Genomic DNA, 25,701 nt, shown 5'->3' on the forward strand with positions numbered 1-25,701 from the left:
CACCCGCCTCCGGCGCCTGGCTCCCCACAGGCGAGGAGCGGAAGCCGCTATCTGGAGGCGGACTCCGGCGCCACAGAGCCGGGGCAGCCGCGGCAACGGCGAGGTGCGGGGCAGGGGCGCCCGGCAGACCCCGCGACCCCGAGCGAGTGGGCGCCCGGAGCGGGCAGCCTCGCCGGGGGAGGCGGAGGCGGCCACGGCGGCCGCGCTCGGGCGCCCCTCGCGCAGCGCTCCATGCCCGTGTGGTGCTGCCGCTGCTCCCTGGCCGGTCATTTCAGGTGACTTCCTCGCCGAGGATGGGAGGGGAGCAGGCGGGGATGCAGCGCTCTCGAGCTCTTTGGCCTGGCCGGAGTCGGGACTGGGGTGGAGGGCGAGCGCCGGGACCGCAGCGTCCTACCGCCTCGGCCGTCCTGCTGGGCGTGGGGGTGGTGTGGGGTGCGGTGTGGCGGGGTCCTTGCTCCGGGGAGCCTTGCGCTGTTGTTCCCTTTTCTCGCGCTGGACCGCGCGGGTCACGGGACTGCGGGACTGGCTAGGCCCGGGCTGAGTCGGTTACGGCGAGCTGAGACTTCCCAGTAGTGCAAAGTTTTAGCGAAGGTTTCTACAAAGTGCCTGCCTCCCTAAAAAAAATTATTTCTTAAAAAGTCTTCTAAATAATGTAATGAGTGGGAGGAAGGTAGGGAACTACATTTCAGTGTCATCTAGTTACAAATAGATTCTGCCTTGGTTAAGATGTTAGCCATGGTAAGTCATGTGTGTTGTAGAAATTTAAAGAATGAGGCGATTTTACACTCACCTTATGGAGAAAGTTTTTAGGGATGATAAAAGATAATACGTTTCTAAAATAAAAGTATGTTTTCTAGATCTAGCACATTTGGTCAACACCTCAGTCATTGGTGGAAAGACCAGACATTAGAAACTGATTTTAACCCTGGGGTGAAGAATTGTTAAGTTTAGGGAATACCTTAGTACCTTGCTTTACATATAGTGATGTTCCAGAATAATTCTATGTAAGACTTCTTTCCTGGTAAAATATGAAATTATGATCAAGCGTTCCTAAATTACGGGTTTTCTAGATAGAATTTAGGTAACACATGAACTTAGATGGAAAGAAAGGTATATCATTTCTCTAAATTTTAAAAACTAATATTCAGTTACAAATATAAGCAACAAATCACAGTAGTATGTGTGACTGTCATCAGTAGAGATCATAAATATGTTTATATCACATTGCAGTTGTAAATATAGAAATGCTGTGTATACTTATTCAAAATTATAGTAACACATTACTGAATTTATTGAATGCAGTGGAGAAGCACATGTACATACATATCACGTTTATTTTTTATGACTGTTTTAATAGAATTGGTTTTCTTGTAAATCCTGTGTATATTTAAGAACAGTATTCAGAGAAGCGGTCAAGAAGCGTCATCCTGTAGTAAAAAAGATGTAAGAGACAGAGAAAGTTCGGAACTTCTTTTTTAATAGTGATAATCCAAGCTTGTCTAACCTCTCAGTGAGTTTAGAATGAGTCTCTTAAGTTGTGGATATTAAGGAAAAATAGTTTCATATAATAAACTGCTTGATTTTAACTTTTAGGTGAATTTGTTGACTACTAAGACAGCGGTTTGAGAGTATCAGATTCTCTATGGAAAGTTTTAGGAAATAGGTTCCCCTAGTGAAACTTGTTAAACTAAATAAAGCCCATGAGAAACTAGCATGCGTTTCAGAAAAATATTGTGTGAAAGCTATTTGACACCTTTTGATATACAGTGTAGAATTCATATTCTTTTGACTAACTCTGGGTGGTGAATACCATTTGCTTCCTGCTGTGCACAGAAATTTGGAGTAGGGAGTGAAAACCAAGTATTTGCTATGTTTTGGTCTTGAGGGACAGAAAGGAAAACAAGCTAGCTGCCAAAGATAAACATTATGATTAATAAACCACACTGTTTATTGCAAAAACAGTTCTGTTGTGTCTAAAGTTTTTTTTTTTGTTTTTTTTTTTTTTTAATTGTTTACCAGCTCCTTCAGGAATATGTTTCAGATTTACCAATGCTATTTCTCGAGCAGTTTCAAGTCAGGAGTTCAGGTCAGCATGGCCAACATGGTAGAAATCCCGTCTCTACTAAAAACACAAAAATTAGCTGGGCATGGCGGTGTGTGCCTGTAATCCCAGCTACTCGGGAGGTTGGGGCAGGAGAATAGCTTGAACCCAGGAGACAGGTTGCAGTGAGCTGAGATCGCACCACTGCACCCCAACTGGGCGACAGAGTGAGGCTCTGTCTCAAAAAAAAAAAAAAAAACAGATTATAAAACAGATTGTGGCATCTGTATTGTCTAACATCTGAATGGATAAGTAGTGAGAGAACTGTCCTAATTTTCCAACGGAAAAATCTTCTTTTGTGTTCTGGAAGATGAAGAGTGTGACTGACTTCATTTGTGGCTTTAGAACCTTCTTTCCATGTGGTAGTATACATTCGATAAATTTTAGGATCATGGTTCCAAAGACTATAAAAATTCAGTTAGTAAAACATTTCATTTTAGTTTGATCATTTAAACACGTGCTTCTGCTATAGTATGGAAAAAGTCTTTTTGTTGTCCAGATACTATGTCTACACTCTCCTTTGAAATGTTCTCTGAAACTTTGTGCTGTAATGTTTCAAAAACAAAAAATGGAAGGCCTCTAAAAGCATCTTAAATGTCAAATAGGCTTTTAACTTGCTTCCTAACAATAGAATAACTAATTTTGCATGTAAAGTGCTGTTCTTTAGTAGTTGCTAAATGTAATTGTGCATATTTTCCAATTTTAATTTGTGTCTCAAAGAAAAAGTGGATTTTTATTACTCAAAATAAGTTCTTGTTTTAAATAGAATATCAAATTGGAAATCTAGAGATTAACACTGTTCATAGACTTGTGATATACTGTGCATGTACTATAAAACATGTACAGCAATACTGAGTTTACAACTTAAGCTCTGAATTTTTTAGAAAGAATAATTATTAAAAGTCTTGTTTAATTAATGTTTTATGTAAAACCAGTGAATCACACTTTCTGTTTTTTGTTTCCTTGTTTTTCTTTGTGTTAAACCACTATCAAATAGTAGGCAGGTTTACTGCAAATAGTTTATCACACAGTTTATACCAGTGGCTCCTGAAAAATCAGAGCAAATTACCTATACTGTGTAAATTTAGATAAACTAATGTGTAGGAAATTTGAATAAACTAAACTTTGGTTCTTCATTGCTTGAGGGCTGCACACGCAAAAAACTACTAGACCTAATATATAAATGCAGTGTTATTGCAGGATGCAAAATCAACATACAAAAGTGAATTGTATTTCTATACATTAACATTGAACAATCTGAAAATTAACAAAGGAATTTCATTTATATAATAGCATCAAAAAAATGAAATACTTAAGAATAAATTTAATAAAAAATGCAATACTTGTACACTGAAAACTACAAAATGTTGAGAGAAATTCCATGCCTTTGCTATTGTGAATAGTGCTGCAGTGAATGTACACATGCATGTGTCTGTATAATGGAATGATTTATATTCCTTTGGGTATATATCCAGTAATGGGATTGCTGGGTGGAATGGTATTTCTGTCTTCAGGTCTTTGAGGAATCACCACACTGTCTTCCACAATGGCTGAACTAATACACTTCCCCCCAACATATAAGCATTCCCTTTTCTCTGTAACCTTGTCAGCATTTGTTATTTTTTGACTTTTTAATAGCCATTTTGACTGGTGTTAGATGGTGTCTCATTGTGGTTTTGATTTGCGTTTCTCTAATGAGTGATATTGAAATTTTTTTCGTGATTGTTGGCTGCAGGTATGTCTTCTTTTGAGAAGTGTCTGTTCATGTCCTTTGCCCACTTTTTTATGGGGTTGTTTTTTCTTGTACATTTAAATTCCTTATAGATGCTGGATATTAGACCTTTGTTGGATGCGTAGTTTGCAAACATTTTCTCCCATTCTGTTGGTTGTCTGTTTACTCTGTTGGTAGTTTCTTTTGCCGTGCAGAAGCTCTTTAGTTTAATTAGATGCCATTTGTCAATTTTTTTTTGCTTTAGTTGCAATTGCCTTTGGCGTCTTCCTCATGAAACTTTGTTTGTGCCTGTGTCCTGAATGGTATTGCCTAGGTTGTCTTCCAGGGTTTATACAGTTTGGGGTTTTATATTTGAGTCTTAAATCCATCTAGGGTTACTTTTTGTATGTGGTATAAGGAAGGTATCTAGTTTAGATCTTCTGCATATGGCTAACTAGTTATCCCAGCACTATGTATTGAACAGGGAATCCTTTCCCCATTGCTTATTTTTGTCATGTTTGTCAAAGATCAGATAGTTACAGGTGTGTGGTCTTATTTCTGGGTTTTCTCTTCCATTGGTCTATGTGTCTGTTTTTGTACCAGTACCATGCTGTTTTGGTTACTATAGCCCTGTAGGATAGTCTGAAGTCAGGTAAGGTGATGCTTCCCGCTTTGTTCTTTTCACTTAGGATTGCCTTGGCTATTTAAGTTCTTTTTTGGTTTCATATGAATTTTAAAATAGTTTTTTCTAGTTCTTTGAAGAATGTCATCGGGAGTTTAATGGGAATAGCAATGTATCTATAAATTGCTTTGGGCAGTTTGTATGAATTTGTATGGCCATTTTAATGATACTGATTCTTCCTACCCATGAATATGGCATGTTTTCCCATTCGTGTTAGCTCTGATTTCTTTGAGCAGTGATTTGTGTCATCTCTGATTTCTTTGAGCAGTGGTTTGGAGGTTTCTGATCAAACTGACTTTGATCAGAAGCCTCCAAAGGTACAGGAGAACCTAACTTTTGCACATACTTTGGAGAAATATCAGGGACAGAGCAGAATATAAAACATGTGAAATGCAGTTGCCAAGAGGTGGAAGCAGGCACAGGCAAGACAGCTGATGCATCTGGATCTGATCAGAGGCAGTAGTTGGAATGAATCAGAAATCGATGGATTGAGCATATAAAACTTCCTCCCAAGGGTAGGCTTGCACTGTGAGAAGGGTTTTCCCCTCGTAGCCATGTCTGATTGGTGTCTGTTTTGGTCAAAAGAGGCTATGTAAGAGGAAACCAAATATTTGGGGTACAGGTTACTTTTTTTGCTTCAAGAAAGCTCTCAGTGTGTCCTGAGTAAGTCTGCCCTATCCTAGGGTAGATTGGGAACTCTGAAGTTTATAGGGAAGTAGAAATTCATGTCTCTGCCTGATTCTTTTCTTTGTGTCAACCTCCTCTGGGATCAGTGAGTTCAATCCTGTGAAATAACTGATCCATCCCATGCTTGTTTATCATTTGAGAGTAGTAATAAACACACCCACTAGTAGGTACTTAATTTAATACTTCCAGACATTGTGGTTGTTGCTGACTGTATGAAGATAAAATTAAGGGATTCTATTCTAAAGTAACTGTAGTATAATGCAGAACATTAGCTGTTCAGGAGATACTCCATGTATTGCATGAAAATGTGAGAATGCTAAAACTAATTTCTAGAGAGCCAATTGAGAAAGAAAAATTGGAAAATAACATTAAGATATAATTTTAATATATTTTTGAAATATATTTAATATATTTTTGGTAACATAGCGAGATCCTGTCTCTACCAAAAAATATTTTTTAAATTAGCCAAATGTGGTGGCACACCTGTAGCCCCAGCTACTCTGGAGGCTGAAGGAAGAGGATCACATGAGCCCAGGAGGTGGAGGCTGCAGTGAGCCATGCTTGCGCCATTGCACTCCAGCCTGGGTGACAGAGCAAGACCTTGTTTCAAAAAAAAAAATATATATATATATATATGCACACACACACATAGTATATATATGTAGTATATATGTAATACTTTTCTGAGTAAAAATGTATACACCTAATTTCTTATACCAAAATGCACAATTTATAATGTATAAATACCATAACTTTTTCTTAAAATGTGTATGACTATGTATTGTCTTTAATGCACTCACCTTTTAAAAAGAAAAATGTAGAGGAGAAACTAGCCCTTTCTAGACTAGTTTCAGAGAATTATGAACTCCCCAACACAATGCTGTCTTTGATCTTGAGAGAGGTGCTTATTTCTTTTTTTTTTTTTTTGAGACGGAGTCTTGCTCTGTAGCCCGGGCTGGAGTGCAGTGGCCGGATCTCAGCTCACTGCAAGCTCCGCCTCCCGGGTTTACGCCATTCTCCTGCCTCAGCCTCCCGAGTAGCTGGGACTACAGGCGCCCGCCACCTCGCCCGGCTAGTTTTTTGTATTTTTAGTAGAGACGGGGTTTCACGGTGTTAGCCAGGATGGTCTCGATCTCCTGACCTCGTGATCCGCCCGTCTCGGCCTCCCAAAGTGCTGGGATTACAGGCTTGAGCCACCGCGCCCGGCCGAGGTGCTTATTTCATAGGGACTTGACTACAAGATACTTGTGAGAGAAAAGCAGCTATTAATATTTGGAATTTTTGAGAAAAGCAGCTATTAATATTGGGGATATTTGGCGTTCAAGTTGGTATAGGTTGACATGTAGCGAAGCTATTAATTTGAAAGCATTGGTCGGAAGGATTTTCTTCTTTTATGAAACGATTAAAATATTTTATGTCAAAATCAACTCAGAGTAGAGATTGATTTTTGTAAAGGCTATATTGACTATATCTCTTTTTATTCCCTTTTTTTAAAAAGAAACTATAGTGACACTGAAACTGAAGGAGAGATTTTTAATTCCTTAGTGCAATACTTTGGTGATAATTTGGGGCGAAAAGTTAAAGCGATGCCATTAGTTGAAGAAACTTCTTTACTGGAAGATTCATCAGTGACTTTTCCTGTGGTAATAATAGGTAAGTTATTGTATTTTATCTTTTAAAATTACATTTATGACCCTTAATACTTTTATAAATCTACAGTTAGTACAAGTTCTTAAGATTTTATTGAAAAGTGTTCTTAGGTGGTTTGATATGCTAAAAAACTAATAACCAAATCTTTGGAGAGTAATTGGTTTATCTGATTTTAGCATCTGTGTTAAAATGCAGTGTCTTTTTACTGAAGAACTGATATTACTACATTATTTTAAAATACCTCCTACATTTGTATTAATTATATGACAGTGTCATGGTGATGTGATAATATTATTAGAGCTCTGAAGAGTGTTCTATGTATATTATTGGATAATACCTTACAACTTTGTAGACTTCTGATGTTGGTAGGGCAGATACAGAGAGAGAAACTGACACAGATATTGAGTAACTTGTGCAAGTTAGTAACTGGTGCTCAATTAGCAATGACATTATAGTACTCTAAGGTGATGTTTATAATTAACCACAACATTACTATTTTATATCCTTTGTATCACCTCAACAGATAGGCATATAAGATATTAAAAATTTAACTATTAATACAACCTAGTTCAGATTTAGAAACTTTTATAATTTAGTTTTATTGCATGCATTTAATTACTTGTTATGTATATTTTTCATCTAATATACAAACGCGAGGAATTCAGACAAGGAATATAGGGTGAAGCTAACTAAGACAAAGGAGAGAGTTAAGGAATATAGGTGGCTTGGTGGCTTATGACTTCCTATGTTTCTTTGATAGTTTGTTTCAAAGTTAGTAGGAAGGGGAGAAAATTCATGTCTTCTGGCTTGTGGGAGATACTGTAAAGGAAGGAAAAGAGGAGAGCAAAATTGTTCGTCTATACTAGGTTCTATACTAGATTCTCCTCTACAGTATATGATAGAGATGACAGTTTTTGTAATAGTTCTCAACCAAGAGATATCAGGGACCATAACGTTATGTTTCATTTTCCCCCTTACGTCTAACCTTGGTTTTCTGTCCTGAATGAATGGAGGAACCCTGTCTTCTTGTGTGGCTAGGCTGTGGGAAGGTCAGAAAAGAAAAACTTAACCTTCATTTGCACCTGCTCACTCCACTCCCCACAAAACAGCCTATCCCCATTTTGCCTCAGCTAGCTGTGAGTAGCTTAACCTCGTGTGTATTTATATAGTGTCATTACTGTTGACAATGGCACCACCAGCCTGAGCATAAAGAGCTAATTAATATATGTTTTCTGTTGCTGCTGTAACAAATTACCACAAACCTAGTGGCTTTAAACAATGTGAGTGTGTTATTCTACTGTTCTGTGGGTCAGGAATTCAACATGGGTCTTCCTGGGCCAAAATCAAGGTGTTGGCAGGACTGTGTTGCTTTCTGGAGGCTCTAGGGAAGAATGTTTCCTTTTCCTGGCTCCCTTCTGTAGCTTCAAAATCAGCAATGTTGTTTCTTAGCCTTCTTTCATTGTCATGTCCCCCTTTCACCAAAACTGAGAAAAGTTCTCTATTTTTAAGGACTCTTGTGATTAGATTGGGTCTACCTGGGTAATCTAGGTTACTCTCCATCTCAGGATCCTTAGTCGTATCTACAGATTCCTTTTGCTGTGTAGTAACATTTGCAGGTTCTGGGGGATAGGTCTGGGACATCTCTGGGCCCAGTGGATCAAGCCTGTAATCCCAGAGCTTTGGGAGGCCAAGGTGGGCTGGATCACCTGAGGACAGGAGTTTGAGTCCAGCCTGGCCAACATGGTGAAACGCTGTCTCTACTAAAAATACAAAAATTAGCCAGGTGTGGTGGCGGGCAACTGTAATCCCAGCTACTTGGGAGGCTGAGGCAGGAGAATTGCCTGAACTCAGGAGGTGGAGGTTGCAGTGAGCCAAGATCGTGAGAACTTGGGCGACAAGTGAAACTCTGTCTCAAAAAAAAAAAAAAGAGGGCTGGGCCTGGTGGCTCACACCTGTAATCCCAGCACTTTGGGAGGCCGAGGTGGGCAGATCACAAGGTCAGGAGATTGAGACCATCCTGGCTAATAGGGTGAAACCTTGTCTCAACTAAAAATATAAAAAATTAGCTGGGTGTGGTGGCGGGCGCCTGTAGTCCCAGCTACTTGGGAGGCTGAGGCAGGAGAATGGTGTGAACCCGGGAGGCGGAGGTTGCAGTGAGCTGAGATTGCGCCACTGTATTCCAGCCTAGGCAACAGAGCGAGACTGCGTCTCAAAAAACAAAAAAAAGGAAGATTAGTTCTAAATATTTTTTTATTTTTCTTTCAGTCTTTAAGGCTTCCTATTCTAGTATTATAAGTTGAAATCTTCCTCTGCTTTCTCTATTTCTAGTATTCTTATGGTTTTACTTTTCTTACATCTTTGAGTATATTTTATTTGGGGTAACATATTAGGCAAGGAACAGGATTTTTGCTTTGTGGCTAGCAATTCTCTCAGTTGGATTAAATTTTTAAAAGGCAGAGATAATAAAGAAGTGGCAATCCAGAATAAAGGAATTGTTAATTCATAAATGGAAGTAGTTCAAGTAATCCAGTTTGGTTTTAGTTAAAGCATATAAACATATAGGAAGGCGATATCAGCATTTAGGACTGGAAAGATGGTTGAGACTAGAACGTGTGTAATCACCTGGCGGTTTCTTGCCTGTTGCACAGCCAAAACCAGTTCACTGAGATCATGGCATTGCAGTAAAGAGTTTGACACAAGGCCAGCCCATATGAGAGAACTGCAGTTATTCAAATTAGTCTCCTTATAAAACTCCTGATTGGTCGGGTGCAATGGCTCATACCTGTAATCCCAGCACTTAGGGAGGCCATGTTGGGTGGATCACGAGGTCAAGAGATCAAGACTGTCCTGGCCAACGCTGAAACCCCGTCTCTACTAAAAATACAAAAATCAGCTGCGTGTGGTGGCACACGCCTCTAGTCTCAGCTACTTGGGAGGCTGAGGCAGGAGAATTGCTTGAACCCAGGAGGCAGAGGTTGCAGTGAGCTGAGATTGCACCAGTGAACTCCAGCCTGGTGACAGAGCAAGACTCCATCTCAAAACAAAACAAAAAACAAAAAACGAAACAAAACTCCTGATTCCTCCTGATGGCTTGGAGGTTAGAATTTTTCAAGGATAGTTGGGTGAACAGGGGACTAGGAAATAGGGTGCTGCTGATTGGTTGGGGATGCCGTGCTAGGGTTTCGAAAATGATTCTCTAGTACTGAGTCCAACTCTGGGTGGGGAGCCACAGGACTGGTTCAGTTGAGTCTTGGGTCTGAGTCTTGAATCTTGGGAACAGTAGAGTCAAACAGTCATCAGAAATGCAAAAGTCTGAAAAGACATTTCAAAAGGCCAACCTCAGGATCTACAATAGCGATGTTATCTGTAAGAGCAATTAGGGAAGTCACACATCTTGTGACCTCTGGCTACGTGACTCTTCAGCAGTACAGAATTATAGACACTCTGCCTACATCTTAGCAGAATTCAGGCACCTCTCATAATCCTAACCTTGTGGCCTTTCATTAGTTTTAGAAAGGCAGTTTAATTTTGGGAAGGACTGTTACCATCCTTAAACTATAAATTCCTTCCTTGGTTAGCTTTGCCTATACCTAGGAATGAGTGAAGACAGCCAGCCTTTGAAGCTAGAAGCAAGATGGAGTCAGCCATGTTAGATTTCTCTCACTGTCATAGTCTTTGCAAAAGTTATTTCAAATGGAGAACACTGGATAGTCAGAAACAAACTATTAAGACCTTTAGAATGGAAGGGTAACATGATGAGGATTGTGTGTTACCAAAACTTATCTGAATGGAGTATGTGAAATGATTGGAAGTGGGTGAATCTCAGGGCAGAGAAACAGTAGGAGACTTGTCTTTTAGGTGAAAGTACAGGAATGAGAATAGCAAAGACAACTGACAGGATATTGGGGGCAAACTAGGTTTAGAACCAGAAACTGATTAACTTAGAAGTTTGCTAGTACCGTATTTTGAGATTGGATAGGGTTAGAAGGAGAGGGCACCTCAGTGAAGGGACTTATGAGCTTGCTTTTGAGCACATTATGTTTAAGTTATTAGTGGGCCACTCTGTCAGGTAGAGTCAAGAAATAGAATGGAAATGTGGAATATATCCTTGGGAAATAGGTCAATTTAGAGAACTGATTTTGGATGTCAGTAGCATAGAGAGTTGAAGCCTTGAGTAGATGAGATTCCCAAAAGAAAATAAGAGAGAAAGCAAAGGTAAAAATCTCATGAAATATCTGGTTTTAAGAGATTAGAAAAGGAAGAATTGGTGAGGGAAAAGAGCCATTTTCAAAGTAAGAAAAAAGCCAAAGAATGAGAGTATTAAAATGCATGACCTACCCCTTTCCACCTTTTATTTTTAATAGGAAATGGACCCTCAGGAATATGCCTTTCTTATATGTTATCAGGCTACAGACCATATTTATCATCAGAAGCAATACACCCAAATACAATCTTAAATAGTAAATTAGAAGAAGCAAGACATCTTTCCATTGTTGATCAGGTATTATTTCTTACATGTCAATTAAAAAAATTTGTTTATGCTGAAACAAGACTAGTTTTTATTTATATAAGCTTTGTTTCTTAGTTGAAACCCTTTATTCTAAATAACACCTTGTATCATTTTTATTTTAGATTCGTAAATATATTCTGAGTTACTTCTATTTATTTTCTTGAATTTATTAGAGCAGAGTTTTCTGAATTATTTCCTAGTGGAGATTTAGTAGGTGCTCTGTGGTCAAGTTTGGGAGTACTGCTTTTTATCATTGGAGCATCATGGTAGACATTAGAATATACTATCTGGGAAATGCTGGCTTTTTTCAAACTCTATCTTCCTTTTGTTCATTCAGGACTTAGAATACTTGTCTGAGGGCCTTGAGGGCCGATCATCCAATCCAGTAGCAGTGCTTTTCGACACACTTCTTCATCCAGATGCTGACTTTGGGTATGATTATCCATCCGTTTTGCATTGGAAATTAGAGCAACATCATTATATCCCTCACTTAGTTCTTGGTAAAGGTCCACCTGGTGGAGCTTGGCATGTGAGTATATTTTTCAGCATTTTAGTGTATGTGAATTATTTGTCTTGATAAGACCAAGTTGATTCTTAAGCATTATGATAATGTTATAAATGATGTTTATAACATTTTTATTTGAGAAGAATTTTAATGCTGTTCAGTTAGTTAAATATGGGTTTATTACTAGTAGCAGTAAATCAAGCCAAATTTTATTACCGGTACAGTCTTAGAATAAGCATGTCTCTATACTCTCTTACAAGAATTATGTAGAAGACATTTCAAGAATGTTTTGTTTAATAAATATTTAAAACTCACTTATTTATTTTAGACTTTACAGAATCTCACGTAGTATTTCAAAGCAGTATCCATTATTTTCTCACATTTGCAGAATCTTAAGTGAAAAACGTAAAGGAGGTTGTATTAGCCTGCTTGTCTGCAATAACAAAATGCCACAGAATTGATGGCTTAAACAACAGACTTTGTTCTCACAGTTCTGGAGGCTGGAAGTCCCAAGATGAAGGTTCCAGCCAGTTCAGTTTCTCATAAAGGCCCTCTTCCTGGCTTTCAGATAGCTGCCTTCTCAGTGTGTCCTCACATAGCAGAGAGAGAGAGAAATTTTCTCTTCTTATGAAGCCAGTAATCCCATTCTGAGGGACCCTCCCTCATGACCTCATCTAGCTCTAATTACCTCCCAAAGGCCCTGTCTCCAAAAGCATCACACTGGGGGTCAGGACCTCAACATAAGAATTTTGAGGGTAGATACAATTCAGTTCATAGCAGAGGTTAAACCAGAGAACCAGTGAATTAAAAGATTCACTCAGTACATTTCATTAGTGGGCCAATGAGTAATAATCGTTCATCCTTCCTGTGTTCTTAGCAGTTAACACTGTGTCTAGTGTGTAGTGAGTGTTCATTGGTTATACAAATTGATGTTAAGTAATTTAGTTTGCTATGTTATGAATTACAGACTTCATGGGAACTTTAATATATCACATACCAAATTTTTAGTAGAAACTTCAGTTGGCTATTCGTATATTAGTGCACTTTTGCACATCTGAAAAGTTGTTTATGTTTATAAAATGACTGTTTCAGGATATCGGGACATTCCTAGATTAAATATATCATGGGTTTCTTTTAAAATCTTTATTCTCTTTTTAATAATGAGTAGCAACTACTAAATTATTTGTTGCTTTTAGCTTAAGTTTTATGATGTTTACTTTTTAATATCAACTTTAAGCTTAATTTATTTACAGTAAGCTGCATCCATTTAGAATGTATAATTTGATGAGCTGTGACAAATGCCTGTAACTGTGAAACCACCAATACAAGATAAGAAAGAATTCTGTCGTGCCCAAACCTTAAGTGTTTATATTTGCTGTTAATTAGTAGCATTCTTTAAAAAAAAAAAAAAAAAAGCCGTAATGTATTTGGAGGTGGGGAGGGCATTTAGACTGCCTTCTCTGAATTCCTGAGGTTTTATTTTACTTACATTTTTCTGTTTGAAGAATATGCAGGCAATAATTGATGTTTCATTTCTTTCACTTATGTATAAAAAAGTTAAAGTATGGATAAACCCTGATTACCAAAAACACATTTTGAGCCAGTGGTAAAAGTTAAAATATACCTAAAAGTTGCTGATTTTTTTCAGGCATGTATTCACTAGAATAGGGCTGTAAGTAAGTAATATTTCAGCTGTGTACCAGTTGTCAGTCATCACCTCTGTGAAGGTTATTGAAGGTCAAGACATAATTACTTGATCCTATCTGCATTCCATATCTTAATCTTACTGTGCTTGCCTGTAGTACTATTTATCTGTTTATGTGACCATCTCCCCTGCTATGGTTTATGTACATCCTAATTAACCTGAGTCATGGCTTAAGATGTAAACTTCTTGAGTCATCACCCCTCTCTCCTACTTATCTTCATATAGTTCTCTGTTTCTCTTGTGATCTAGTTTCTCATCAGTCTTCTCTCTTCCAAACTTTCTGTGGCCCCTTGAACCAATTTAGTGGTAAACAACTTGTTGCTTTGCTATATCTTTAACCATTCAGTCAGATGCTGCTTCTGCTCTCTTTCTTGAAAGCTTGCTATTTCCTAAAGGTACCATTCCCACTGCAGCCCTCTGAAGTGGAGCCTGTTCATTCTCCCATAGCCCCATGTCCTATCAGGTTGGCTAATAAGGTTGGTCTTCTCTTCACACCCCTATGCACTTGTGTAAAAAGCCCTGTTCCATTGAACAGGTCATGCCATTTTCTAGCTTTTCTACCATTCCAGACTGTCTCCAGACTGTGTCCATTTCTGACTTTTTTACCATTCCAGACTGTCTCTAGTTACTGAACCTGTGGCACCTAATTCATGGTCTTCCATTATATCCCAAGTTTTATTATCACCTTGAATAATTTTACCTCTACAAACATGACACAGAACCAAGATCTTAACCTTTTAGTTTCTTGGTCTCCTCATTCTCGACGATGTTGTATTCTTCATTGGCTACTGACTCCAGTGGCTCCATTGTAGATCTTACCTCTCATAACTACTCAACTTGTAAAAACCTAAATTCTCAAATGTCTTCCTTTCTGATCACAGTTTCCTGTTCTTCAAGCTTATCACCCAGTTATGCACACTATACATAATCTTTGAATACAGAGCGTGCTCCTGGCCGTGATCTTCATATTACTTATCCAGCCCAGCTTCTATAGTCCATTGAGTTAACTATTCTCTTTAATTCCCTTAACCCATTGTCCTTCTATCACATGGGTTTGTCAGATAGGCAGTTCATCTAACTATCCACTTGATCTTTTCTTGAGCAGTCAGACCCCCAGAAAAAAATATATATATATACAACTGTGAAAATATTCTCTACTCTCAGTTGGGGCCAAAACATTACTATAAGCTTCGATATTTCCTTCTTTTCAAACCTTTATCTCTTTTTTCTCTTTCATGCTGAGATAGAAGTGCTCTTGGTTCTTATTTTACAGAGAAAATGTAATCCATTAGGATTGAACTTCCACAATTTCACGCTCAAACCTAAAACTTACACATTAATGCTAATTCTTTTTTTTTATCCCGTTATAACGGAAGAGATATTACTACCATCTAAGGCTCACCTTCCAGCTACATTGTGGATCCCTATCTTCCCAAGAACATTATTTATTTGATTTTCCCTATTTCTTTTATAGCTTCAATTTATCCGCCAGCTTCTATTGCTCAGTATGTAAACATGCTGAAATTATTTCCATCTTTAAAAAAATTTTAGGTGCCAGCTGATCTTCATCCTTTGGTTTCTAACTAACTTCCTGAAAGAGTTGCCTATACATCCTCCTCCCTGCTTTGCCTTCTGCTCCTTAGCTTACTCACTCTACCTTCTGCCACTGGTTTTCCTTTGGAACTATTTTTTCTGAAAGTCAGTAACTTCCTTTTTTGCTTAATTTGATGATGAGTCTCTAAATTTATCTTTTCTGACCTTTGCAGCTTTTGACAGTGTTAATATCTTTCTTAGATTCTCTGAATCTTCAGTGTCCTTGTTTTTCTTCCTGTTTGGTCACTCCTTTTCTGATACCGTTGTGGATTCTTGTCTTTTTTGTTGGTGTTTTTGAGACAGCGTCTCACTCTGTCACACAGGGTGGAGTATAGTGGTACAGTCATAGCTCACTGCAGCCTTGGACCCCTGAGCTCAAATGACCCTCCTGCCTTAGCCTCCCAGTGCTGGGATTGCAGGCATGTGCCACCACACCCAGCTGACTCTTATTCTTTAAAAATGTGCTTCTGTAGACCTTATCCCAAGCCTGGGTCTTTTCTTCATGCTCTTCCTTCTCCCTGGGTTATCTTACCTATTTCAGTGGCTTGCATATTGATATTAATTGATTCCCAAATCAGAATTCCCAAAATCAAAACCAGCCCAGATTGCTGTTTCTCATATATTCCCTTGATTATTCTGCAGGTGTCCTGAGACTTAATGTGCCTAAAGCTAACTATCTTTATCATCAAGTTCCTTCAATTTCCTTGTCATTAAATGACATTCTTATGTAGTTACTCAAGCCAGGAATCTGAGAGTCTTCCTTGATTTCTCTTTCTTCAACTCTCATTTCAAATTAATCACCAAATCTTTTTCATTTCTGATTTTTGGGTCCATCTATTTCGTTGCTAATATTGGTCACCACTGTCTTTCACCAGCATTACTGCAAACCCTTTCTAAATAGTTTTCTTACTCGTTTTGTCTCCTCCAATCCATTATCCATACCAAAGCCAGACTCATCCTTCTAAATTACCTGTCTGAGATGTTACACCAATGCATAAAACTCTTCAGTTGCTCTCCATTCATCTAATATATAGTTGTAGACTTTGTAATGTATCTCACCATAGTCCGATCTAGCCCTTACTTAGGTTTCTTATCATACTCCTCTTTTTATCTCTGACATTCTGTTCTCTAGCATGCTTTTGTTGGGGAGTCCAAGTTCATTCTCAGACTTGAAGATTCAGTAGGATTCACAGGACTCAGTAAAGATGGTGTACTTGTGGTTAAATTTTACTACAGTGAAAGGATACAGATAACAATCAGCAATGGGAAAAGTCTCACAGGGCAGAGTCCAAGTGTAAGTTTCTAGATATCCAATCATAGTAAAGTCACAGGTGTGGTGTCTAGGGATGTTTTCTGTGGGGTCAGTCATATAGGCCAGCAGCTCCCATGTGACTTACTTCTGCCTCCCAGAGCAAAAACTGATATTCACATAAATCACATTGTTACGATAAACTGTCAGGGTTACATTGGTATAGCATCGCCAAGGCCTTAGGCATGCAAAACCCATGCTCATCAGGTAGAGTATTCAAGGGCTCAGAAGTTATTTCTGAGAAGGTGGCAGCCAAGCTTGGTCCTGAAGACAGGCCTTTCTCGGTAATGTGAAAGGTTGGAACAACGCAGGCCTGCTGAGTTAATCTTATCAGGCACAAGGCTGAATTTCTTTTGTCTTCTTGAAGGACATTCATATTCACTGTCTTTATTAAGCTGCCGCGTGAATTTTTATTTGGCCTTGAATGTTTTCCCTTTCTATTGGTACACTCCTCAGCCCATTTGTGTCCTTGAAGAACCAGATGCTTTCTGTATGCTCCTACAGTACTTCTGTTTAGTTTGCATCCTTTAATACTACAGTCTCCATGACAGCTTGTCATGGCATATAGGTTACATGGGGAAGAAAGAAAGGTAGGAGAAAAGAGATCAAAGCACTAGGGCTCTCAACCAACTGGAAGAACTTGTGCAGTGGGAATAATGTTAAGAAATTGTTGTCCGAAAGTGAAATAGTGGTTTTTTAAGGTTTTAGAGTTACAGGTGAAACTCTCAGGTTCCAAATAATCTCCTATAGATAACACATTCTTAATAGCTCCTTTTATGATGATTCCAGGTTCTGAACCTGGTATCAGGGCTAGCCTCCCTCAAAGCAGGGTGGCAGCTTGCTGCATTCTCTTTCTTGGGTGATTTGTATACAGTCACAAATGATGCTTCACAGGGCCTAGCACATAGTAAGTACTCTGTGAATGTCAGTCAGTTATAATAATAATAGTATGTCCCGTTTTCAAACTGGGTGTTATAGAAGCAGGGCAAGAAGTTAGGAGAAAAGAAGCTACTGCCTAAAAGAGTTGATTGAAAGAGATCATAAAGGTCAAGATATAATAGATAATTGGCCTTTGGGCTTTTCTTGCTTTGTATTGAACAAAGCAGAAATAAGTAGGTCAAAGGAGCTTGATGGCAAGCAGTACCTCAGCAGTGGGTATGTTTCTCAGGCATCCACTGCCTATTTCTGTATCTTTAAGAAGAGATGCTGCTGTATCCACATCAGCCTAGATTTTAGAATTATAATTGATGGAGGGGGCAAAAGCTTTGTTGCTAATTTTTAAAAAAAGTTAATATTAAAATGAAAAGCCATCTAAAATTTTGGAACTTAATGAACATTTTTCCTTTTGTTCAAAAAGTGAATATAGTGAATTTTTGTTTCCCTGACATAATATTGTACATCTGAATTATGTTGATCATAGACCAAAGTTATCAACATTGTGTAGGCGTTGGGTAATATTGTAAATCTGTTTTCTAAATGTGTAACTATATGAAAGAAGGTTGTTGGGATAATATCAAATGATGAAGGCATATGAAAGTTTATTGGAGTAATGTTTTTGAGGTAAGTTATCCAACCATTTAGGACTGTGGGAGTGTACCTTATCCAGAGTCATAATTATTGTAAATGAGATGGATTTGGTTAAAAAATAGACAAACAAACAACAACAACAAAAATGTTACTTCTTGTTTTTTGACTGTACTTTTTTTTTCCCTTTAACTCTGATAGAATATGGAAGGCTCCATGTTGACAATCAGCTTTGGAAGTTGGATGGAGCTACCTGGACTTAAATTTAAGGACTGGGTATCAAGTAAACGAAGGTAAAGATTAAACTGTATTAAAATTCTTTGGTGTACATTGAAAAAGAGAATGTGGAAAAATTTCAAAATATTTGTGATTTTGTCATGGCTGAAGAATATAAATGTACATGTCTTTCAAATAAAAATGTGTCCTTGAAGCAGTGATTATAATATGCTAGTTTTCATTTAGAGATGTTATAAAACTAAGCACAGAGGTAAGGGATTATTGCAGATTGGTTTCCTGTGACTTTTTGTTAATCATGGATTTATCTACTCTTTTGTTAAATCACTCTCTGTTTAGTTACTTTCTCATCCATCCATATATTATTTTTCATACTTTATTTTAATGAGTTGATATATAATTTTATGCATATTTCTTATATGAATACCTAAACTCTGCATACCTAAAGTGTTTGACTTTTAGGGTAAAGACTGTATATTGTATGATTGATAATTTAAAATTATGGATAAACTAGAATCTGGCTTATGGATAGCTAATTGGGTATGAAGGGACATATTTAAAAAAAAAAGTCTAAGAGTAGAACTGAGGGCCTGGCACAGTGGCAGCATTTTGGGAGGCTGAGGTGAGAGGATCACCTGAGGTCAGTTCGAGACCAGCCTAACCAACATGGTGAAACCCCGTCACCACTAAAAACACAAAATTAGCGGGGCGTGGTGGCACATGCCTGTAATCCCAGCTACTTGGGAGGCTAAGGCAGAGAACTGCTTGAATCCGGGAGGCAGAGGTTGCAGTGAGCTGAAATCACGCCACTGCACTCCAGCCTGAGCAACAGAGCAAGACTCTGTCTCAAATAAAAAAAAAAAGTAGAACTGAGAAGAAATCTCATCTTGGAAAATTATAAATTTATTTATTTTAAGGGAAAGATTCCAAAATTTAAAAAGAAATATGAAAATCCTATCATTTTCAAGGATAGTAAATATTAGAGAAGAATTACTAATACAGAGAATCTACTCTAATTTGACTACTCACAAAAACAATAAGTGAAGCAAGAAGTCACGTAACCTTTGTTAGAACAGGGATGTAACATTTGAGTACTTCAATTCCTGCTAGATAACAACCATGTTAATTCATAGAAATTTTCCTTAATTTGAGGAAATTCAGGGAGAGCAAATTTATGTCATCATGGGTAATTGAGATTAAACCTTTCAAAAAATTCATTTTAGATTTTTCAGAAGAATTATATATGGGTTTGAAACTTGAAGTAAAATTAGGCAGGTTGTACAGTTCTTGATCTTCGTAAGTTGGCAAGTGAAATTGCTTAACACATTCTTCACTTTGTAAAAGGGTAAGAAAGAGAAAGCTTTATGATTTATGTACCAGAAGCATTTACTTTTCTAAATTATGAATATTGTGTTGAAGTAATATGTGCAGATGAATTTTGTGATAAATTTAGGTTTAGTTGCTGCCTTTGCATAGTGTTGAGAGAAGACTCTTAGGTCTCTAGAGATTGGTGGAGTTTGAGTTCTGACTCTGTGACTTCTAGTGTTGTGATCCTGAACAAATAAACTAGTCAGTTTTCCATTCTGTAAAATGGAGATGATAATACAGCCATGTATTGCTTAATGATGGTGATATGTTCTGAGAATTGAGTCATTAGGTGATTTCATTGGGCAAACATCATAAAGTGTACTTACACAAACCTCCATGGTATAACCTGCTATACACTTAGGCTATAGGATATAGCCTGTTGCTCCTAGGCTACAACCCAGTACAGCATGTTGCTGTACTGAATACTGTAGGCAGTTGTAACACAATTGTGTTTTTGTATCTAAATATAGAAAAAGTACAGCAAAAATATGATATAAAAGATTAAAAATGGTATACCTGTATGAGGTGCCATACCAAAAATGGTATACCTGTATAAGGGCACTTACCATGAATGGAGCTTGGAGGGCCGGAAGTTGCTTTGGGTGAATCAGTCAGTGGTGAGTGAATGTGAAGGCCTAGCACATTACTGTACACTAAGGTACACTTTTTAAACACTGTACCCTTAGGGTACACTGAATTTATTTTTTAAAAAGTAATTGTACCACAACTTTAAGCTGGCTATGATGTCACTAAGCTGTAGGAGTTTTTCAGCTCCTTTGTAATCCTTTATGGGACCATTGTTGTGTATGCTGTCCTTTGTTGATTGAATTATGTGACACATGACTGAAGAAGTAAAAATCGAAAGTTAATACTAAATCTTAATTATAATTATTAAATTTTAAAAGAAAAATTTTTGCGAACTTCCCATTACAAGTTACAAACAGTCCCTGATTAATAATGGTTTGACTTAAGGTTTTTAGACTTTAAGGTGGTACCAAAGTGATGTGCATTTTATACAAACTATACTTTGGATACCAATACATCTATTTTGTTTTTCACTTTCAGTATAGAATTCAGTAAGTCACATGAGATACTCAACACTTTATTATAAAATAGGCTTATTGTTAGATGATTTTGCCCAACTGTAGGCTAGTGTAAGTGCTCTGAGCACATTTAAGGCAAGCTAGGCTAAGCTTTGATGTTCAGTAAGCTAGTTATTAAATGCATTTTTGACTTAAAATATTTTCAGCTTACATGATTGGTCTTTCAGGACAAACCCCATTGTAAATTGAGGAGCATCCACATCATGAATTATGTCAAGTAATTTGTTTCTTATCTCTGATTGGGGCAGGGGATTTTGCTTGTTGCTTTGAACTTTGGAAAATGACATATAGACTAATGCAAGTTTTTCATAAAGAACAGTTATGTTTTAGCTCTGCTTATGAGTAGGAAAACACATAGAGTGAAATGTCATCTATTATTTACCTAGATGTAAGATGACTTTGTTTAGCAAAAGACAGATCTGAATTATTTTCAGTTATTAGGAAAACAGCAGTGTATTAAAATTCATTTCAAGATGGTATATTTAATTTTAAGAAGCATAGATATTACAGTTAGACCTGCTCAGTGATTGTCATGAAAATAATTCAGTTGATAGTTATAGATTATAATTGTGAGATAAAGTAGTCCAATTTTCAAATATCCACATTTTAATACCTTCATTTAATGAAAGTTTTATCAAGCAGTGTGTTTGAACAGACACTATTCATGGCATTGGGGAAACAAATGCGTTAAATATAGTCTCTGCTCTCATGGAACTACTTCTTCTTTTACTAAAAGTAATTCATGAAGATTTTTTACTAAAAATAGAATTTTTTTTTAAGTGTTAGGATAATGTATAGCTAAGATAGCCCAGCAGAATTAAAAAACTATAAAAGCTTACTAGGTAGATAATAATCATGTAAACTGAAAGTAGTATCCTTATAGGATATTTTTGCTTTTCCTTTTTTAGGAACCTAAAAGGGGATCGAGTTATGCCAGAGGAAATAGCTCGCTACTATAAACATTATGTAAAAGTCATGGGTCTTCAGAAGAATTTCAGAGAGAATACTTACATAACTTCCGTATCAAGACTCTACAGAGATCAAGATGATGATGATAGTCAAGACAGAGATATTTCAACAAAGATAGAGAAGTCAAACTTTATCAAGAGAAACTGGGAAATTAGGGGTTATCAGCGAATAGCTGATGGTTCTCATGTTCCCTTCTGCCTCTTTGCTGAGAATGTAGCACTGGCAACTGGAACGTTGGATTCTCCTGCCCATCTGGAAATTGAAGGGGAAGATTTTCCTTTTGTGTTTCATTCAATGCCTGAATTTGGAGCTGCTATAAACAAAGGAAAGTTGCGTGGCAAAGTGGATCCAGTGTTAATTGTAGGTTCTGGGCTTACTGCTGCTGATGCAGTACTGTGTGCTTACAATAGTAATATCCCCGTGATTCATGTGTTTCGCAGACGAGTAACTGATCCAAGCTTAATTTTCAAACAGCTTCCCAAAAAGCTGTATCCTGAATATCATAAAGTTTATCATATGATGTGTACTCAGTCATACTCTGTAGACTCAAATCTTTTATCTGATTATACCAGCTTTCCTGAGCACCATGTGCTTTCCTTTAAGTCGGACATGAAATGTGTTCTCCAAAGCATTTCTGGATTGAAGAAAATATTTAAGCTGTCTGCAGCAGTAGTATTGATAGGTTCTCATCCTAATCTGTCTTTTCTGAAGGATCAAGGGTGTTACCTAGGCCATAAGTCAAGCCAACCAATCACATGTAAGGGTAATCCTGTGGAAATAGATACATTTACCTATGAGTGTATAAAAGAAGCCAACCTTTTTGCATTGGGTCCTTTGGTTGGAGACAATTTTGTTCGATTTTTAAAGGGAGGGGCACTGGGTGTTACACGCTGTTTAGCTACAAGACAGAAGAAAAAGCATTTGTTTGTTGAAAGAGGAGGAGGAGATGGGATAGCTTAAAGCAAGTTTACAAGTAATTAAAATGGACAGTTTGCTGTTAAAGATTTTTAATAGTGGTTTTGCAGTGTGCTGGCTTGAATTTTCTGGACTTGAGTTAACTGAAGGAGAGCCTCAAACTATAGTAACTTCATTTTTAAAAGTTACTAGAATTTGGTATCTTGATTTATATTGTAATGTTTCAAAGGTGTCAGTGTCAGACAAATAGAAACACTGCCAACTTGGTGTATCTTAAGCTTTCACTTAACTAAAACATTCTTTTCTTCCAAAACTTATTTTTCGTGATCGTTTTTGGTTATTTATTATACTCGATTCCAAAATAGTACAGCCTTGAATCTATAAAACTGTGCAGTCATTATGCCAGAAATTATCTTAAATATATAATGGGCCACCTTGCTGTTCAAAGGGTGGTGCAAGGTCCTGCAGCATCTTCTTCATCTGTAGCTTGTTAGAAATGGGCCCTACAACTTCCTGCATTTTAACAAGATCCCCAAGGGATATGTATGCTCATAAAAATTTGAGACACACTGTGTGTTAAATGAAAATGATACAAGGTATGTATACTGGGGGTGGGGTGAGGGTAGGAGGCATTTACAACTCAGATTTTATTTATTTTGAAATTATCAATTGTATAAATCTAATTTATTACCAAATAGGGTCTTTTAAAAAATATTTTTATTGTTGAAACCTTGACAGGTACTTCATATTCTAATAATTTCAACAGTCCAATAATGTGTTATACACTTTGACATCCAAGAACTCACCAAGATATTTTTCAGAGATTTATTCTAGATTTAACTATCATAGCATTTAACGAGTCTGATTTGTAGTTCAATAAATTGTGGGTTGAACTACTTATCCCTGTGTGAACACTGAATTACTTTCTGTCACTGAAACTAAGGTATTTGGGTGTGGTAAGTACTTCTAAAATTGTTATACTGTTTGGGCATTGTCTGAATTATTAAAGGTTAAAATAAAAATAAAGTCAACATTTTTCTTCTCCATTCCAAAGGTGTACTTAGAGATCTATAATAGTATTCATTGGAGATGACATAGCAGCTCATATCATGGTTTATTGGATTTATGTGTTCTAATTATATTTATATAAGTGTGTTTACTGTCTGTGTTTTCACACAAACCACTAGAATTTTTAATGTTAAGACAAAAACATCTGAAGTTCTCCATTGCAAATTGAATTTTTCAGTCATTTTCTCTCTTTTTTATTTTTTGGTACAATTATTTCATCTGGAATGTCTTCATTGAACTTCTCGTTATTCTATTTTTCTTAGAATTAAAAAGTGGATTACGTGTGTTTTTCTGTTCATTTTATTGCAGTATTAAATGCTTAGCTTATTACAACCATAATTCACTATACAAATATTATTGTATAGAATATATTTGCGTCATCAACTAATTGCTTCAGATTAATTCTTAGACTCTTGATAACATCACACCTAATTTAACTTGATTTTACAAGCTGTACAATCCAATTTTAGTTTTCTATTGTGGTAACTTTTTTCAAACCAGTTTCACATCTTAATGAAATAACATTCTCTGACTGCACTTGCTTCAGTACTCTCTTGCTTGCCTGTTTTTGACCTCTGCATGAGTTGGATTAGATGTTTTTCTTACTGTCACTTCTAAATAGAAAATGACAGTGTTATAAAAAAGGGAAGGATAAAACCTTTGACATCCCCTTGTGTCTAAAAAGTCCACACTTACTCAAACAATGGCTTTTTTGTGATGAGGGTATTTGTTAAAAAAAAAAAAAGAGAGAGACTTCAAGAAAAATAAAGGTTCAGTGGAGCTGCAGATAAACCTGGTGAATCATTTCATCTTTGGTAATCTCCCATTTCCTGAGTTCTTCCTCAACCCAGGCTGTCCTGTATGGTATATAACATTCAGGCATTTTCTCTGATATACTATACTTTCATACTCTATAAATTTCTGTCCCATAATTCCAACACTTTACATTTTTACTTTAGTATCGACTAGCTATATTCATGGAAGGGAAATACTTGTCTAGTTATAGCATGATGTGAGCATCTCCTCTTCATCCCTCGATGCCTGGCTTGGTGTCTGGCAAACAGTCCATAATTAGCAGATGTTGAAAGACTGTTTACAAAGCAGAATTTATTTGGGGATTTAAAGTGCAATGATACAACAAAAAGATTTAATTACAGCTTCCAGTGTTTTGAGTATGTGAACCATATCCAACTTTTTTGAAAATCTAAAGTTTTATGTAATACATTGCTGTGGCATCAAATTTTAGTTGGTTGTATTAATAGGAAGTGGTGGAAAATTTCTAAATAAATTCAGCTATTAAATAAAAGCAACTTCCACTAAATCTCAGCATTTGGAATACTGGAGAACCCAGAATGGAACAAAATTAGACTGAATGTAAATGTCATTTAAAAATCTAACTGGGGCTGGGCACAGTGGCTCACGTCTGTAATCCCAAAACTTTGGGAGGCTGAGGCAGGTGGATCACCTGAGGTTAGGAGTTCAAGACCAGCCCTGCCAACATGGTGAAACCTCATCTCTACTAAAAATACAAAAGCTAGCCAGGCGTGATGGTGGGTGACTGTAGTCCCAGCTACTTGGGAGGTGAGGCACAAGAATTGCTTGAACCTGGGAAGCAGAGGTTGCAGTGAGCTGAGACTGCACCACTGTACTCCAGCCTGGGCCTCAGAGTGGAACTATCTGAAAAAAAAATATTAAAAATCTAACTCAGAAAGGCTGCTTGCTGCATAGACCCATTTTGATCTGATCATACAGTCTTTTAAAAAGTTGTGTACATTCCTTGGTGTGGGGGGATAAAGGGTCTGAGTCCCCTAGGGCTAGTCTGAAGAGTATGTGAAATAAGGATTAAAGAGACACCCTGATTATTTTGAACAGCCCCCTCTCTGCCCCCCGCATGCAGGTTATTCAAGAGAAATGGTGTCTTTGGGGAAGGAACCGGGTAAAAAAGGTAAAGATGATGACTGATAAAGCATAAAAAGAATGAAAACCTTCAAATTAAAAATAAAAGGATGGCATCCTGGTTTTAATCATGATGGAGTAATAAGAATGGGGCTTACCCTTTACTGTAAG

At 37.3% G+C, this 25,701-nt stretch overlaps 1 protein-coding gene across 2 annotated transcripts in view; it reads left to right on the top strand.

The window, feature by feature from the left end:
* Positions 1–24,426, top strand: part of OSGIN2 (oxidative stress induced growth inhibitor family member 2) — a 25,131-nt gene extending 705 nt beyond the window's left edge. The window contains 6 exon segments of one of the 2 annotated variants that reach the window (NM_001260770.1): positions 198–275; positions 6,680–6,834; positions 11,196–11,332; positions 11,679–11,870; positions 18,179–18,270; positions 21,591–23,196. In NM_001260770.1, the coding sequence (NP_001247699.1) occupies positions 232–275; positions 6,680–6,834; positions 11,196–11,332; positions 11,679–11,870; positions 18,179–18,270; positions 21,591–22,611 (1,641 nt within the window). In that variant the 5' untranslated portion in view covers positions 198–231 and the 3' untranslated portion in view covers positions 22,612–23,196. 2 annotated transcript variants of the gene reach the window in all.
* The last annotated feature ends 1,275 nt before the right edge of the window (positions 24,427–25,701 follow it).

Source organism: Macaca mulatta, chromosome 8 (genome assembly GCF_049350105.2).
Source record: "Macaca mulatta isolate MMU2019108-1 chromosome 8, T2T-MMU8v2.0, whole genome shotgun sequence".
Classification (NCBI taxonomy): domain Eukaryota; kingdom Metazoa; phylum Chordata; class Mammalia; order Primates; family Cercopithecidae; genus Macaca; species Macaca mulatta.